At 40.4% G+C, this 18,401-nt stretch overlaps 1 protein-coding gene across 1 annotated transcript in view; it reads left to right on the top strand.

Annotated features, from left to right (window-relative positions):
- Positions 1–12,820, top strand: part of SLC35F1 (solute carrier family 35 member F1) — a 102,582-nt gene extending 89,762 nt beyond the window's left edge. The window contains exon 9 of the mRNA XM_018077759.1: positions 8,728–12,820. Within this exon, the coding sequence (XP_017933248.1) occupies positions 8,728–8,952 (225 nt within the window). The 3' untranslated portion in view covers positions 8,953–12,820. The remainder of the gene's footprint in view (positions 1–8,727) is intronic.
- The last annotated feature ends 5,581 nt before the right edge of the window (positions 12,821–18,401 follow it).

The following is an 18,401-nucleotide window of genomic DNA, read 5'->3' as shown; positions in this document are numbered from 1 at the left end:
CAGTGCTTCAGTAGGAAGAAGAATTAAAACAATCAGTTGACAAGAACTGGCTGACATTGAGAAATGCTGTGAAGCACAGAGTGCAAGGTAGTGTCTGTGGCAACAGATGGGAAGAATTTGAGCATGGTTGTGACAAAGCTGTTTCGAAATGAGTCTGTCTAGGTATTTCTGGTATTGATGGAGAAGTGCTACTGCCATAGGACAGGACAACTTACCACCTCAGGACAGCACTTTGCTAGCGGTAGCAACAGAATTTTTTGGTCAGCTCAAGAAGGCCAAATAGAGCTTTTTCTCTTATCAGTTCCATAGCCTTGACAGAGTAACCTTGGTTTTGAACACACTGAACACAATTAGCCTTATATACAGTAATACAAAATCAAGTACAGCAGACAGCTGCTACTATATTAAATACTTAACACAAAAGCAAAAAGACACATGGCAACTGGCAGCCGATAGAGCAAACCAACAAAGAATTTGGAAAGGTAAAAGGGGGGAGGCAAAATTGATTTTATAAGCTTTTCTGCTGTGCTTCTCTTTTTTATATTAAGGACATTTAAAGGACAAGGGCTTTACCACTGTCTTGCCAAGTGATTGATATAAAGTAACTAGAAATGAAGCCCTCTTATCCCACAGTAAGGATGCTCACAGAAAATTAGAGTAATGTAATATAAATGTTTTAACGTCACATAAAAATCTCTTTCCTACACAGATAAGATTAAAACAGATTGCAGGACTCATTCTACCTTGCACTTTTTAATTAGACAGACTGCTGGTGCTGCAGGGGTACTGAACACAGGCTCGTTTTTTTCTCCTCGTCTGATATCAGAGGTGACAAAGGGAAACAGAAAAGAAAGCAGCATTCCCATCTCCCTGGCACTCAGGAAAGGAAGAGAAGCCATTTCACACAAACATTTTGCCCTAACAGGCATGTATTCAGAAAGGACAGCCTATTATTATTTTTTAATAATGATACCATTTGAGAAGCATGAAATCATGCAGATTTGTGCAAAAACAATATTTGCCTTAGAGCTGCATATGTCAGCCTCAGAGATTTCTCTCAAAATGCTATCAGTTTTCTCCATAAGTTTGTTTTATTCCACCAATAAATTCCAGGAAATCCATTAAGTTTCCCAAACTTTAACAGAATTTGTAGTGACAGTTTTCCAGTAACCCCTCCTCATTTTTCTCCCATGTAGGTAACCTCAGTATCTAAGAGGTAAGAAAACTTAGGACTTTCCCACTCACCCCTGTCTTACCAGTTAAACTGTGCCCACCAGCAAATACCATGCAAGAACTGAAAAAGAGAGTGATGCTGTATGACTGAAAGCATTGATCATTAGGTTTTTCCTATAGTAAAACATTCAAGCAGTAGAACAGGATCTTTGAGAATCAATTGGAAGATACAGAAAATGTGTCACATAATTTCTTCACATCGTGGTTTCCATGCAACATTTGCAATTCAGTATAAGCAATAGTAATGGGTAGTATTTCATCTGAGTTATTTCATATTGAGGGTGCAATCAGGCATCAGGAAATGAGGAGTATGGCCTTTCTGCCATGCATGAAATGACAGGAAATGCTTCCTTTGGCTTCTCTGTTTTCACCAAATGGCAGTGAGACCAGTGTCAGATTTTCACTGGTGTTCAGGCAAGACACTTCTTGCTTTGGGTTCTGGCTGGCATGAGCGACAGTGATGTGTTGAGACATGCCTATAAGTCAAGCCTCCTTCATCTAGTGATGATCAAAGATGTGGAAGAACTAGCTACACATTTCACTTTGCATCCCAGCTGATTTCAGAGGGCAAGATAGGATTGTAAGTCACCACTTTAGATTGTATCCTCTTGGTTTACCTAAGAAATAGCTGGAGGTAATTAAAGTGTGAAGATAATGCAATCCTGCTGGTAGTGGACTGACTTGCTGCCCAGAAGTTATCATCGTTACTGAAGCTGTCCAGCACCCCTTGGTACCCTTCTCAGAAATAGAACCAACACTTCTGGTCAGGCATTCCAGCTTCAGCAGTTGACGAGCAGAGAAGGAATGCTAAACTGTATGTCAGTGGTTTGGGTCCCTTTGGAGATCTCCAGATTAAAAATCTCAGAGATCTGAACCTATATAGGTTCAGGTGGATTAGTTTTATCTGTTCAAATACAGTCTGGAAAACTCACAGCAGCCCTTCTAGTGTGTGGGGCCATTTGAGGTTACAAAATATGGTGTTTCACTGTTGGTGGTTGCTCCAATTTCTGTTGATGACAAAGATGTATCATCAGCTGCCTAGAGCTTAGTTCTATAGTATGTTTGAAAAGATGTCTATGTACTTCTGAGAAATACTCTGCCCATAACTTCCACCTCGTATCAGTGATCAGTCAACAGTCAGGTCTTTATCTCTCACCCCTGAAGGTAGACAGCAGCAGTTGAGACTGAACCAGCAGCTCATTCTCTTCACAAAGAGCAGGTCAAACCTTGATTCCCAAATGGACATCTTACTCATAGGCTGGAACAAAAATAGTCAGCAATAGTTTGAGTCACAGTCCCAATATAAGACAGACTAGGTCAGATCCTCACGGGTCTGATTGGAGGGAGTCATCAGAGAGCACTATGAGCTATGACTAGGATGCTGGGTCCCATTCCTATTAATGAAGTAACAGGGCTGTAATATCCAGCTATGCAAGTGAAAGCGCTGTGTGAATTCATAGCTCTCAGAGCTCTCACCCATTCTGGTACTGCTGGTGGCTGGAGAGTGTGTTCATCCCACAGCATAACTTCCGCAGTTGGTCACAGTGAACTTCATCTGCTACATTGGGAGTAAAAATAGAAAACTATGGAAAGAAGCTCAGCCTCTTGATCAGTTTATCAAACCAAGTGGAAACATCTGTTTGCTATATAAAAGATAATGAGAGAAATTTGATTTTAAGTCCCTTCACTCAGCCTGCTCAGGTATTCATGTGTGAAATTACCCAGGGGAAAAAGCCGTAAGTCAGCGAAGGAACCCCTATTGGCCTTAACTTTGATGGGCTGTGCAGCATATGCTACAAACTGAATTAATCTGGAAAACAAAGAAGCTCATTGCACTGCACAGACCTACCGAGGGGAATAAGATGGTGGAGGGGACTGCCTGTCTGGAGAGCATGGAGGGTGTCAACAGAAATGGGGGACTTCGTGAATTCCACCTCACGTGTACCTTTTTCCCTTTCTTCATCAATAGGATTCTAAGGAGATCACTTTTCTCTGAGATTTAAAACTTGAGTTAATAGACCTGATTTCTTTATGCATTTTTGTCAAAACGTGGAGAATTCCCAGATAAGGTAGAGAAAAAGGTGGTTATTCCATTTCATGCTTTATCACTGAACATATGAAACATGACAATTGTAAATTTTCAGTTAATACTATAAAAAAAAATCCTTTTAAAGTCATAAAAAGCACAGTTGGGTTGCCATAGGCTAGGAACTGGGGTTCATATTATCTACCAAGAGATTCAGTCTGTGGCTGCTGTTTTGAAATACAAATGGAACTGGAGTGTGGCAGCTCCAATAGTCTGCTCCTGCAGCTATTTCCAGTTCAGTGGACTGAGTTAAAGAGAATTTGGATTTTCATAACCATTGTAATAATGGTCACGATCACTATCATGATGGCTGAGCGAAAAACCAAAATTATCAAATCATTGAGTTTCTTTGTCTGTGTAGGCTTTTTTTGCAGACTTGCATCTGTCTTGTTTTGTCACTTTGGATATTGTTTTGCCCCCGTGTCGGCGGTAACATGGACGTGGACATCTGTGACAGTCATAAATACTTGTCTGCGGCTTCCCTTGTCAGGAGTCAGTCAGTCAGTCAGTCAGTCAGCATAGTATTTCCTAGGTGTGATACAGTGATTCTTCCATGCCCTTTCTTCAGGCTTTCCCTTCTAAATTCATGATCTGTGTACTGAAGAATGACTCGCTCTCTCCAGACCCAGGCAGAAATTTACTGCCTTTTAAACCATTTTTCTTTCTATTTTTTCTTCTACTGTTACTGTCTAATCATTATTCAAGATAATGAAATCAGATGCACTCTTTGTTCCCCATCAACAAGTTTCTTTTGCACCCACCTTTCTAAGTGGGTTACTTTAAAGCATAAGAGTCTTAGAGAGGAAAAAGTGTTTTACCCCTAATGATTTAAGGATGTATGAAAGACAGATTTCACATGGAGAGATAAGAAGAAGAAAAAGATAAAAACCAGTAGGGAGTAAATTTTGAAAGTTTTAACAGTTTGTTATGGATTTTTAAGGATCCTAAGTTTTCAGCTGCCTTTATGTTCATCTGCTTTATTTTAGGAATCTTATGATGCTTGACTTACTCCCAAAATGTGTAATTTTGATTCACTTACAACAAAAATACTGTATATAAAAGCTACATTTTGTTTTGTAAACTTCATCCACACTTGTATGTAGCACTGCAGGTATGTCTGGGTTCTTTTCTAATGTCAAAGAATCTGCACATGGATAACAGAAAGTTAGAGTGATTCCACCGTATATTTTCTGTGGTCAGCTGAACAGTACTGGTTTTCTGGTGGGGTTTTGCAGCAGCGCATTCTGGAGTGAGGAACAAGACCCCTATTCCTGCAACTAAGCCATCAGGTGCCATTAGCTCTTCTACTAAGCCTGACTTGGCAAATGCATTCAACTACTGGGTCCCTAAGGAACATCTCTTAGATAAACACCAAAAACATCCACTCACCCAGAATCAGTGCTTGTTTTGATAGACTGAGCAAATCTTGTTGGACATGTTATCATGATGCATTTGTCTAGGTTTTGCTTTGTATGTTTATCTGCAAATTGACAGGCACCTAAAATGTGCCTCTTACATGCTGATAGTTAAGGGTGGTTTAGTGTAAGAAATTTTCACCACAGGTGCTAGTAATGTCTAGAAAAGGCATTTTTTTTGCATTTTCCTAAATTTTTAATGTTTGTAAATATCATTATGTGATCCATATTGAATACTAGTGGTTGTGAAAGCAGTTATAGACACCTAGATATCAGAGCAGAGCAGACGTTGTGAGAGCTGTAGGGCTGATTTAACTGTTTCATTTGACTACTCAGTAAGCTTTGGTAGATGCTTTTCACATTAGTGGTGAAATCTGAAATGTTGTAAGTAGGGCACTTTGCAAATGAGATCTTTGCCTTGTCCTCAGAGGATGATATCCCTATTTCCCATTTTTATTCTGTAAACTCATCTTTATTCGGTAACCAAGTGTTATTATCTCTTTTAAATAGGTAAGAAATTGAGAGTCCTCTAAAGTCATTGTGATTCACAAAAGAAATTCACTGGTTAAAAGTCATACCCAGGACTCAAGAGTGTTAGATCATTGAACTAATGACAAAGTCATCTGGTCTCTCAATAAGCTTCATGATAAGCAAGCTTATGTACATATCTACCTATATGTGTAGATGCAAAATCTGTAGTGAAACTATTTAATGATATAGAAACGTGAGTTGGGTTTTATGTTGTTTAGTGTGTGTGACACTCATTAGCTAATCTGAGCTAAACAGTTTCTGATCATGTTACTCTTTGAATAGCTTACAGTTATCCTGTTTAGCATGGAAGAAAGAAGGACTTGGAGAGACATACCAATCTGGATATTTTAAAAACATTTTTTCTTAGTGGATATGCATTTCTGTAGAAAGCAAGAGATAAGTCAGAAAAATGAAGGACAATATTTTCAAGTAGCGTTTTAGCTGGAGAGAAGAATTATACACTTCCTGAGAGCCTGCAGTTGTGTAGAGAGTAGCAATGAAAAGTGATCTTCCCTCACTTCATTTTTTAGGAATAGCTCTTTTGCTGGTTTTGAATGTGTTTCTTTTTTCTGTCTCTTAATAGTGAATCTCAGTGGATGAGGTTTGCAGGTCAAGATAAAAAAACCTCCAAAACCTACATGTAGACAGCAGTACAGTGTGCCTGGAAATCCTATCTTCAATAAAATACAAGTATTTCAGCTAGAGTCTGAGGAACACAGTACAATGCATTCCTTAGAACAGATTTTGAATTTGGAAAACTCTGTCTGCATCTTTCCATCACACTAGTGGAGTCACTGCTGTTTTAATAGGAGGAAAATGCCCATTGATTTCAAAGGGTTTTGAATCAGTCTGACAGGGTATTGACAAAAAACAGAGATTTCTCATATACCTGCAGCATATGTTCCTATATTAACCTTACTAACTACCCTTCTACTTCAATGTGGCAGAGAGCTGCTGCAGAAAGCAATTCAGCCTGAACCTTGTTTCTAAGGAAGATAAAGATGGAACTGTCATAGTGCTGTCAGGATCCAGGTCTTTTTTGGACTAACTGTGCACAGATACCAAAGACAAATGATTCACAGACCTTTGTTCAGATTTCCCCAAGCTATGTCCAAACCCTTTCTCCCAGGCTGGAGATCTGCCATGAGGGAGGACACTAGGATGGCAAAAGACCCCGCTGGCACGAAGCCCCTGAGAGAGGAATGAGAGGGATGGTCAGGAGGAGGGGGATATGGTAGAGCTGGAGTGACGAACCAAAGTGAAATTGATTTTGTCTGGGCAGCTCCTAGAGCAAGAAAAAGAGCACATTTAGCTGCTGGAAGCCCCACAGATTCCTCACAACAGGACACAAGGCAATCACAAATCTGGCTGGCACTCTGGCTATGCAGTAGAGCAAGCCAACTGGCGGTCTGGGGTGAGAAATTCAAGCATAAGGTGGGAATGAGGGATAGTGGGAAACTAGGGATGGGAAATTGAATGTATTTGGCTCCTGAGTTTTGCTTGAGCTTAGCCAGCCTCACTGTTGCCAAGTGATACTCAAGTTTAAATGCAAGGTGAAAGGGGGGAAGAAAGTGCAGACAGCAAAACTGAACTGTAAATGGAGGGGAGAAATGAACTGGAAGCTGCTTTGAAATTATGGACTTGGGTTTGATTGCCACCTGGGGGAGATCTAAGCCTAAACAGTTCTATCAGACCTGTGTCAGATGGAAGAAATCCTTCAGCAGATGCAGGGTGAGGCTCAACACTGTCTTTGTGACTGGTGGGACAGCTGGATGGCTTCATCAAATTGTACTGCCAGACAATACCTGAGGACCTGGTGACATACCTGCAAAAAAACAATTAATAGCTGATGAAAAGGAGAACTGTTTCTACCCTCTAATCCTTCTTACATGTTTTAAGCTTTCCCCATTTTGTTGCTTTCCCTCTGAAACATGCACACTGGATGTGGGAAACATGGGTTACATGTCCAAAGCTTTCAAAGATACTGAGGATTCTGTAAAAAGGCCAAATGCTTCCTCAGACAGGAAATTGGATGGAGGTTTTGTAGGTTTATGAAATGATAACAAATTAACATCACTACAAAGCCAGCTTAAGTAAAATTTGTTTTCTCCACAATGATGATTTCTTTAAGTATAAAAAATGGAATTGCTCAAAAACTTCCAAGATAATATAGTTCAGTCTGTTCATTTTGTGCCCTGGTAAAGGGATCCAGAGGAAACAAATGGAGCATCCATCAAGACAGAGTCAGTCATGACTGAAAAACAGATTTGCAGACACCTTCCTGTAAACTAGTCAAGTACCTCATGAAGAAGCTAGTAACAGGTTGCAGCTAGTTCATAGTGCTCAAGTACAGATTCCTAAAAGTTGCAGAATACAGGCACTTCTGAAAGTCTCACTGAATACAAATCAGTTATATCCCCAACAAGCTGTCTATGCAATTTGTCGTTCATGGTTTCTCCCACACGGCATGCATGAAGAAATAACTCGTGGTCTAGAATCAGGAGACAAGTCATATGGGCTTTAAGCCATTTTTGTGCCCCTTGTAGCAAGAACACAGTATCTGAAGCTAATATCCAAGGGTCTTTGATTTTGAAACCCTGCCTTTGCCTTTAGTTTTATCTGAAAGGACTAACAGATTGCCAAGAAGGTTCTTTGTGTTGTATTTTTAGTCCAGACACGAGTCTGCATATGTCTGAAAATTCAGTCTGACCTCTGATCTAGTGAAGCTGTGCCAAAATACGTGTACTTGAGCTTTCAGTTAACTGCCCTCCATATGTGCTTTCAAACCTCATGGTGTCAACCCAGAGCATGTTTCACAGCAGAAGTTCATCCTGTCCGAACTCACATTACATTTTCTATGTACTATGTACTATGTACATGTACTTTCTATTCACAAGCAAGAGAAGCTGCAGGCAGGCTTTTAAAGTGCCTTCATTAAAATATATTTTAAGTGTATATATGTTGTAAATGCTTATTGAAATGTTTATTTGATGATATTTTTATATTACCAACAGCATGTTATACTTCATAGACATATGGTTTAGCTGTAATTAACATCAGATTTATTCACTACCTGTCAGACATTTTTAGATGACGGTACCTCAACACTGGAGCTGGAGAAACTTGGACTAAGAGAAGTAATTGGCTTGTTTAAAACCACGACAAAATCAGTTTTGGATCTGTGACCACAACCCAGCTTTCCCAAGTCCCACCTGGGACTTAATATACCTGGCCCACGGGACGGCACCGATTAGCTCTTGGTTATGGAGGACAGGGGAATTGATGGGAGTAAATCAACTTTCAAAGAGTCATTCCCATAAAAAGTCAACATCGAAGTGATAGGGAGTTTGTTGTGTGCAGTGCATGCCAAAACAAGGATCTGTACCTACCCCATCTGTGCGTCTTGATGAACACAGGGTGACTGGTGCTGTGTCTAATTACTGTACTCTTATTTCTGCTTAGTTTTCAGGACTTTACTTGTTGTCATTCTTCACTATCCTTGTTGGGCTGATGCTCTACTCCTCCACGTCCACCTACGTAGCCCAGGATCCTCGGGTGTACAAGCAGTTTCGAAACCCTTCAGGACCTGTTGTAGACCTGCCAGCCACTGGCCAGCTGGAGCCTTCGGTGACATACACCAGCCTGGGGCAGGAGACAGAAGAGGAGCCTCACGTTAGAGTTGCTTAAACCCAGGGCTGTTGATCACCTACTGACAGTGGAGCTCGTATATCCATTATCTCTGTATTGTACATAGAGAAAGGTATTTACCAGGTGCAGTTACACTGGTGAGCTGCAAGGTAGCAAATAATGAAAGCTCATAAAAACACAAATTAATTGTTACAGGGTGTTCATTGCAAGGAGATGCCATCCCTCGTTTATGATATGAGCAGCATGTTTGCAATACAAACTGCTGTGTATGAATCAGTTAATGTCAGCCTACCTGTGAAAGATATTCAATATATAAGATTAAATTACAAAAAGAAATTCATAGAAGGGTGTTTCTGCACCCACTGAGTGATATTATGCCTAAGCCACACCAGTTGTGGAAAAAAACTCCTTTTTACAGCAAATACACTTTGTGCAGTCACTGTTAATTTCTCTCTAAGATTTGTTTGTTTGCACAAAACAGATGGCTTAGTCGTGATAGCAGCAGCCTGACACATTTTTGCTAGCACCTTGGATTTGATGAGGAAAATACAATGAGTTCATCTGTGCTATCTGTCTAGTTGCCCTTTCTAGGTAATCTGTTCCATGAATCCAGAGAAGGGACAACTTAAAATATCCGTCTCTATTCTAGGAATAGGTATAAGGCAAGCATTTTAGCCTTTCTATATTTGCAGAAGTGAAGTACTCAAGCATTGACCTCTCTATGATCCATGGCAGATTTCCTAGTGGTTGAGGTTCTGCATCAGGTTAGTTAGAAACTAACAGGGAGTTAGTTTCTCTGCAGTCGTGACTTAACAAAGATTTCTTACTTTTTAAATTTTAATCTGTAAAAAGAAAAACACATTTTCTAGTTTCCTATGTATTGTACCTCTCCATGGTAAGATGACATATCGTGTGGATCAGGGCACTTATTTTAGATACTCAGTGCATTGAGGGCGCCTTCTGCTGTTCCAGTTTGCTTAGTCTCCTGTGGTTCATTATTCTAATGACAGCTATTTAGAAATGTGTCAGTTTTTTACCAAAACCCACAAATTGTAAAAAATCAGGAAGATTAAGTGAGAAATTCATGAGCAGAAAAACTGGACCATCTGCTGGTGTTGCTGCAGTAGTGCCAAGGCATTAATACCAGCAGGGTGCAGCCACCTATTTTTATTAACTATGAGATGAGCAGAAGAATTCAGCAGTTTTCTTACATTCCTGGGGACATATGAAAACAGTAAGGGTGTGCTCCATGCTTCTGTACACAACTGTACTTCTGCCTCAGGAGCCTTATCAGAACTGGGGAAATCTTAATCATCACCATCAAAAATCCATCTTCGCCTGTGTGTTTGCTATTCTGAGAGCCAAATAAAAGAGAATCATTATTTCAATATCCTTAATCTATTTTTAATTTAAAATTAAGGAAGAAGGGATGATCTTATGTCTAACAGATAGGTGAGGCATCTAGGAGAGCTTGGTTTTATTCACAGATCTGCCACATCTTTGCATGATCCTTGGGCATGACTTACCTTCTGTGTGGCTGAGTTTCCCAGTCTGTATATACGGGAATAATGATATTTTACCTACCTCACAGGGGTGCTATGGGACCAAGTTATTTTAAAATGCTTCAGGATCTTCAGAAGGAAGGAGTTTAAGAAGAACATAATAGTGCTGTAAACGCATGTATACATTCATTGTATTTGAGAATGGAGTTTACAGCACAGTTGATGAATATTTTGCTTGTGGGCATAGAAGGTGAATTTGATTTGAATGTTATTCTGCTGGAAAAGACTGTCTCAAGTGAAAATGTAGGCCTTCATATTTGAAAAATACAGCTTACCTATTTCTATTTAAAAAAAGAAGAAAAAAATCAATCTGTACTCTGGAGATTAGAAAGGTCACACAGTTCAACCAAGCAGGATGAATTTCTGCTGAGGTAACATTCATCTTTTATAGACCTGTTCTGCTTTAATATAGAAGGAACTTCCCTGAAGCAGACTGGGAGAAGTGTATATATGCATAATATACATGAAGTGGCAAATGCCAAAATGCTGTTGAACAGCAGAAGTATGTTGTATCTTACTCTTGCTGTGGAGAAGAAGAAGTGATTTCTTTCCCGCTGTGTTTAGGCTGTCTGCCATGATCCTGATGCACCTGAGGGAAGGTTCTGCAGTATTGCCAAATCATGCCCAAAGCCATCTCAAAAGCTTTGGTTAAGATGGCTTGGTACTAAACTAACAAATGTATGATTTTTTTTTTCCCTGCCTTCTGTTTATTTAATCTTTTTAGCACTCATGTTTCCAAACTTTTTTTCTTAAACCATTGAGGATTAGAACAAAAAAAATACCCAAACAACAAAACAGAACCAGATCCCCACAGGAAAACAGAGTCCGTATTCTGGGGATATTAAGGAAAGTCTAAATTAAAAAAAAAAAAATCACACAAGAGAGATTACATGATACTTCAGGGTAAGATCCTTGGGTCAAGCCCTGTGAGAGCTTTGACTTGAGGTGGATTTCATACATTGCCCAGGAGCAGGGGCTCTGATTATAACCACCACAGCTCCTTCAGGTACCTGGAGGAGCACTGGTGGGAACCTGTCATCTCAGTCTTTTTTGCTACCTTTTGTACCAATTAAATACCTTTCTCTGAACGTTAGTCCCTGTGTTGGTCTGAGAACCTTGAGGATTGTGTGTATGTGTGTTTCATGTTTACAGTTCCTTCCTTTTGCATAACTATTTTGATTAATTTTGGTATTAGTATTTATTTTTAAGCCAAATGTTTGTAGTCCTTCGGCTTCCCCCTCCCCATTTTTTTTACACTAACTTGTAGATGTTTGTTAGAGTCTTTCTGAAACAGCTGGGCAGGAGGCATCTCCCAGCCGAGTCACTGGGCTGGGAGTTTTTCTTTACAAGGGTTTGCAATCCCCGGATGGCTGAGAGGTGTCACCTGAAGCGATTTTAGTAGGCTCTTTTAAAAGGCTCTGTTGTACAGGAATAAGTCAGGAATGTCTCAGTGTGACCAGTGACCAGTCACCATCCCCTGTGCTACTTGCTCAGGAGTTTGATGTGCAAAGCAGGGCTGCCTGTGTTTCCTGATAAACAAGGCAGATACTCAGATTAGCACTGGTATGTTAGTGCTGGATGGACCTCAAAGGAAAACAGTAGTATAGCTTTACAAGTAACTATGTTGACTGAAAAACTGGGGTCTTGTGAAGGAAAACGTTACTTCTACCTGCTTGTTCTCTGCAGTGGGAGACCTCAGTACACACCAGCAAAGGCTCAGCTATCTAACCGGCAGCTACTCTCCGTGTTGCGTAGGACGTCTCTAGCTCTGTGTAGCTCCTTGCCTGAACAAACTGAACCTCTGTTATAGTGCTGGCTCTGGGCAGCCCTTAGTAAGACTGATGTAATTTTCTGCTACTGGATGAAAACCTTCACTGGGAAACAGACCTTGTCTTTGTTCCAGCTATAAAGTTTCAAAACACACAACAATAGACCAAGCAATTGAAAATTTTGCACCACTGTGTCATAAGAAGAAGTTTCAATGTATAGTGTAGAGATTGCTAACTTGTGCTATTAACATTTTGACAAGCGTGTAGTATCATTTTCTTTCCTTTTTTTTAAACCATTTAGTATTCCTGAGCTAGCTACAAATAAAAATTTTACCCCATGGGTAGGATTTTATTGTTAAATGCCATAATAAAGCACACTAATCTTGACACTGCAGATGGAAGTATGAACCAAAACCAAAACCAGGCAAACAAAATCCCAACCCCAAATCCTGCATTGAAAAGCTGAACAAACCTTTCTCCATTTTGATATTTGCATGCACCTATATGGACTGGCTGTGGCAATGTAATGCCTGTAATAATGTTTTCAAATAAAAAAATAAATGCTTTATGAAAGCGCGGTCATTGGTTTCTTGCCTGTTTCCGTTCTGCTGTCTTTGCCTAAAATGATTTTTCAGAAGAGTATTTCTTGGCTGCAGGACATCATTTTTCACTGTACTGAGGACTTCTTTCCCTTGTGAGGTGGTTACCTGCAACTCCTTCCTAGGTGTCTAAGAACAGATGCCACCGGGTGTCCTTAGGTATCTTGCCTGGCCCAGTAGTGCTGCTCCAGAAGGGTAAGGGGACTCCTGCACATGGTCTGTCTTAACTTGCTATTCACCTATGGCTAGCTCAGGTATTCTGATAGCCATTGCCCTCATTTGAGCACAAAAACACTTTCTCCACTGCCTTCCAGAAATTATTAATCAGTCTAGAATTAATCTGGGGATATTAATCAGTCTGGAATTAATCTGGCTCATGTTGAAGGACTTCTCTGGCAGAGGTTACTGAGTGCCTGCAGCTGCCTTTCCCAGATCTCCCTCCCAACTGCTCTGCCCTGCCCTGCAGCACTGTTCCCAGTGGAGTCCTGAAAAGGAAAAAGAAAAGATGGATACAAATATTAGGCATTGGGGAAAAGGAGTGTCGGGAGGAGCAGAATTAGGAAAAGAAAGAAAATGAGGCTTTGACTCCTTTAAAGTCCACAAGGAAAGGAAAGGAAGATCCTAGGTGTGTGAGAGCAAGGGATTTTGTGAACATATATTCATTCACCTCTAAGAATATTTGCCAGCATATGCATCTCTCCATCCCTCTGTGCCTGATGTCTCCGTGGGAAACTTGGCATCAGTATTTCTCACATACTTCATTGCAGGGAGTAAAAAAGGGAATGGAGAGTGGTGAGCTCATTTCCAACCTCTCCCGGCAGAGTAACTGCACAGAGCCCCAAACATTACAAAGCCAGCAGTGCTGCATCCATTTGCTGGTTGATATCTGATTTTCCAGTGTGAATGTCTCCTAAGTTATGGAGAGCTCCAGAAACTGAGTTAGTGTGCATGGCTTTATCATGCTAACAGTTGATTTGCATTTTCTTCCAAATCTGCTCAAGACTCTCTCTGGCATTACAAAATTATCCTTTTATTGCCTGGCTAGAATTCAGCCTGGGTGCTTGAGTCATATGCATAGTAATTGCTTGGAATTACCCTAAAAATAGATCATAAATAGGCATTAATGAATCTTTCTGTTCTTCAACCAAACATGTTTTAACCCTGAAGGACACTCAATCAGCTTAAAGCTGCCAGTCTCCCTTTGTTTTTGTTTATTTAGACCTAATTCTTCAAAACATTACAAACCCAAAGCTGAGTGCTTAACAGCAATATGGTGTGGCATACAAATAAGAAAGCAGTGCTTTTTACAGTTAGAAAAGTTGTTTTATTACATCTGCTCTGTAATTATAAGCAAGGGCAATTGCAGAGCGGGTGCCACATGCCAGCAATGCAGCAGTGATGATAATACTGGAGTAGAGCATTGTCCATGTCATCCTTCTCAAATCTGAAGTGAAAAGTCAGTGCTCTGTGCATTCTGTTTTGTTGTAAAACTATACATTTGCTATTATTTGGGGGCAATTTTTTTTCTTATCCTAGAAGTTCCATTTTTAATTGAAAACAATACCCTGAGTTCCTCTGGTATTCATGAGGTCAGAATTTGCTCCTTTATGAATAGTCTAATGTTGTGGAATCTCCTTAAGAATATGGATATTGTCGATCCTAAATACTATACAAATATTTGTAAGTTGACACTAGGTGAAGCTGATTTTATTTGGATTTATAAATTTTATTCTACTTAGATTCTGATTTATAACCTTGAGATATAGTTGCCTTTTTTATAAAACTTATTATGTTCTATGCCCTCAGGCAATTGCCTAATGCTATGCTGATCTTAATAATGCATTATTAATTCCTTACTGCTAAATACATTATTTATACTAACTACAGCTTTTTATTCCCCAAGTCTTGATAGCAGCAAACTCCTCAGATTTTAACATAACTGCAAAGTTGTCAGTTTGAAATTTTCCCCTCCTTCCCATGTGCAATATGTACACACTTGTCAAAAGCAAAATATTGGATTTACCATGGTTAAATAACGACTTTTTTTATTCTAGATCTTACCAAAGCATATAAAGATAAAGAACATGTGCTGGGTTTAGATGATCACTGAGCACTGGAACACTAAGCGATTCCTCAACAATGCTAGAGATGCTTTGCATACAGAATAGCTTGGATTTTTACAGGTGCAGAATGCCTGCAAGCCCATGGATAACGTTATATGAGGTCATGCATATTTAACTTCACACTGCCTATAGTAGTTGGCATCATAGAAGCCTGGCTTCTAGCCAGATCCATAGACACTAACAATCAGCATTTGCATGCTCTTAAAATGACTGCTTGCCTAAATGAACTTCCTAAGTGAGAAGGAGAAAGGGAATGGACTAATCACAACAATAATCTGAAGAACCTCATTACACGACTCCCTGTGAGCTGTGGCTTGAATTATCTCATGTAGTTCTTAGCATTAAACAGATTTCCACATGCTAAATAGGTCACACGTGAATGCAACCATTGGAGTGAATTTCATAAATCTTTATGTACCCATACTTCATCTGTGAGCCTACACTGTAACTAAACAGAAAGAGGAGTACCCGCAAAACAGTACCCACAACTTTGTTCATTTAAAAGTGTTGTGGCAGGATTTATTTAATTACTAAGTTGATGAGGAACACTGGTGCTGCAGGATCTGCTTCAACTTTGCATCCTCAGAGAACACCACTCCTTCGGCCACATTGGCCAGCAGAGCATTTGAAAAATCCAAAATTTGAGTCTTTATTTTAGTATTGAGATTTAATACAACATAAACCAAAAGGGAACAGGGACTGAAAGTGAAACAGGTATGTATTGAAAGAAGAGTATAGCACCTGACTTCCTAGTAGCTGTCCTCTGTTACACAACGTGTCTGACAATCTTTTTTCCCTTCGCCATCTACCAATATCCATGTGGCCAAAACAACTGCTAAGCTCATCTTCACCCTTTAGATCTAAATTAGTCACACTCCCTTCTGAATCCCTGACCTAAATGAATCCACTCACAACTTCAAGACCCGTAGCTGTCCTGCCTCTCCCTCCTAGTCTGGCCCATAGTGTGTGTCCTCTGCCTGCTTGCTGACCTTGCATACAAATATCTTGCTCCTTTATTGCTGGTGTAGTCCAGCCAAATGGGCTCCTGGCCTCAACATGGAGGCTACTGCTCACCGAATATTTGAACAGGAGCTTCTTTCAGTATCTGTATGAATGTCAGATTCCAGACCCACTCCATTGGAACTGAAGATTTAAAAAAAAAATAAAATTAAAATACCTCCCCTTCTACTGTATGATATTCAACCAGTGGCATACCAATGCTATCAAACCAATCATAAGAGATTGAAAAAACTAGGTGCATTTGTCTGCTGTTTAACTTATGGTGAAGGTGAAAAAAGGGTGGATGATGGAGGATGAGCTACAGGTACCCTTCAGGTCTTTGGCTCTAACAAGTCAGTAACATAATTAGTCATATTATATCAGGCTGTGAAGTGACATTTGTACTGAACAAGTGAGGGTAATCCGCATCATCCTGTCCTATTGGAAAAGATGAACACAAAAAGCAAAATGCCTCTCCTGCTTGTAATTATTTGAATTATTAACCAGGATGGCACTCACTATCCATTCACATACACAGAGATTGACTTCCTCTCCTGCAGCTCTTGTTTTCCACTCCAGCCTCTCCATGGCTGATCTCACTTAGGAAAGAGTTAATTCCATTTAAAAAAAATAAGAAAAAAGAGAAAAATAAAGGGCAATATTTATCAAAGTATAACTGCTTCTCTTTCTCCTTGTACAAATGCTTCCTTTGAGCTACGTTTGATGCAGACATGAACTGTGGTTGAGATGGCATTTGTCATCACAGGCTGGGAGCAGGACTCTCAGTACTCAGCCCCTAAACCTCGATCTTCACTTCTGCTGCAGACCTCAGTTCATGACAGATGGAGAGACAGACCCAGCTGAGCTCCTTTTATTACCTCTGAGTGTAGGAGGAAGGATGTATGCTCAAGACAGCATGAGAAAGCTTGTGCTGCTACAGCTACTTGAGTTCAGATTTTGTGGTGATGCCTTAAGCCCCTAACGTTTTTTTATTTTTCTAATACTTGTAAGTTTTATAAGTAGTGGAAGTAGACTCTAAAAGCAGCATCCCTCACTCCCTCCCTTGTCCCTTTCCCTGCAGCACCCTTGTTTACACATTCCTTAACCCTCTTATCCCATTCTATGCTCCCTATATCACTCCTACCCCCGAATACAGCAGAAATGTTTAGTCTTTTGTCAAGGTAAGGCCTAGATTTTTGGCAGAACAGCATATCAGGGCCTAAACCACAGAATATGATCAAGAATTAGGTAACTATGTACCCTTTGTGCTCTGATGAAGATGAAGATGGGATGAACAGGGGGTCCCGAAATGCACCCCAGACCCATTTTCAGGGGGTGGACCTGGGGCGGACCAGAGTAAAGGCCACAGGGTGGACACATCTGGGATTGGATGGATGGTGTCATAAAATGTAACATCTCAGGCACGCACATCTTGTAACATCTTTGCCTTGGCATAATAAACCCTTTCTTATCTCACCCCTAATTAACTGCTCTGGAGATTTTTTCAGCATCTAACTCCCACGGCACCATTGGCTAGATATAGGGCTGTGCTCAGCAGAGCTGGTAGCCTGGTACCTTCCATAGGTTTACTTTAATTGGAATTATTGTTGTAAGATGCTGAGCTAAAGAAAGTGATTGGAGCAGCTGCACTACCAATGGCTTATCTCCACTGCTACGGGAGGATAAACATCACTGCCAGCTACAGCACAGGTATTTTATTATGACAAGGAAATACTGATGGACTTTGCTCTGACTGTGTATCACGAAATATCAGGGAGAAGTTACATGTTCATTAAAAAAGTACCATAGGACTCCCATTTTAGCTTATGCATTTTCCTTCTGAGTTTGCCATCCTTTTTGCCCACACATGGCACCGAGTTGTTTTCCACATCAGCATTTAAGACTCAGAGCCAAATGCAGATACAAAAATGCCAGAACAAAAAGGCTTTGAGAGCCCAAGAGACTGTCATGTGAAATACATGCATTCGTGTCATGTGAAAGTCTTGCATCTTGCTCACATGGTAAGTGTTCCAGGCAAGAAGGTCTACAAGGCCAGGTCCAGACTCCTGCAGCCCCCTGTGATGCTCAAGGAGAAGGTTCACAGTTGTGAAAGGTGAAGACATGGAAGTGGGGAAGAGAGGAAAGTGATAATTACGGACAGAAGGAGAGAAAGAGGGGGAGTTTCTTGGGATAGAGAAAAGTTGGAGAAGGAATACGAGTTGCAAAGGAAAGAAAGGGGCCATGGCCTGGGGGCGAATATTTAGGAGGTTGGAGAGGGGTGGGAGACGGGTTCATCTCCTCACTTGCTGCCCAAACACATGCACCACTTTCCCTGGAGACTCCCATTTCCATACCTCCCATATCTTCCACAGTGAAAATAGAATAGGTTACTCCTCCTTAGGAGCTGTACCTTACAGTTCTTGTGTTGCATGTGTG

The sequence above is a fragment of the Manacus vitellinus genome, unplaced genomic scaffold (assembly GCF_001715985.3).
Source record: "Manacus vitellinus isolate BGI_N305 unplaced genomic scaffold, ASM171598v3 scaffold_4_pilon, whole genome shotgun sequence".
Taxonomy (NCBI): domain Eukaryota; kingdom Metazoa; phylum Chordata; class Aves; order Passeriformes; family Pipridae; genus Manacus; species Manacus vitellinus.
The sequence above is the reverse complement of the archived record's forward strand: the minus strand, read 5'-3'. Positions and strand labels throughout refer to the sequence as shown.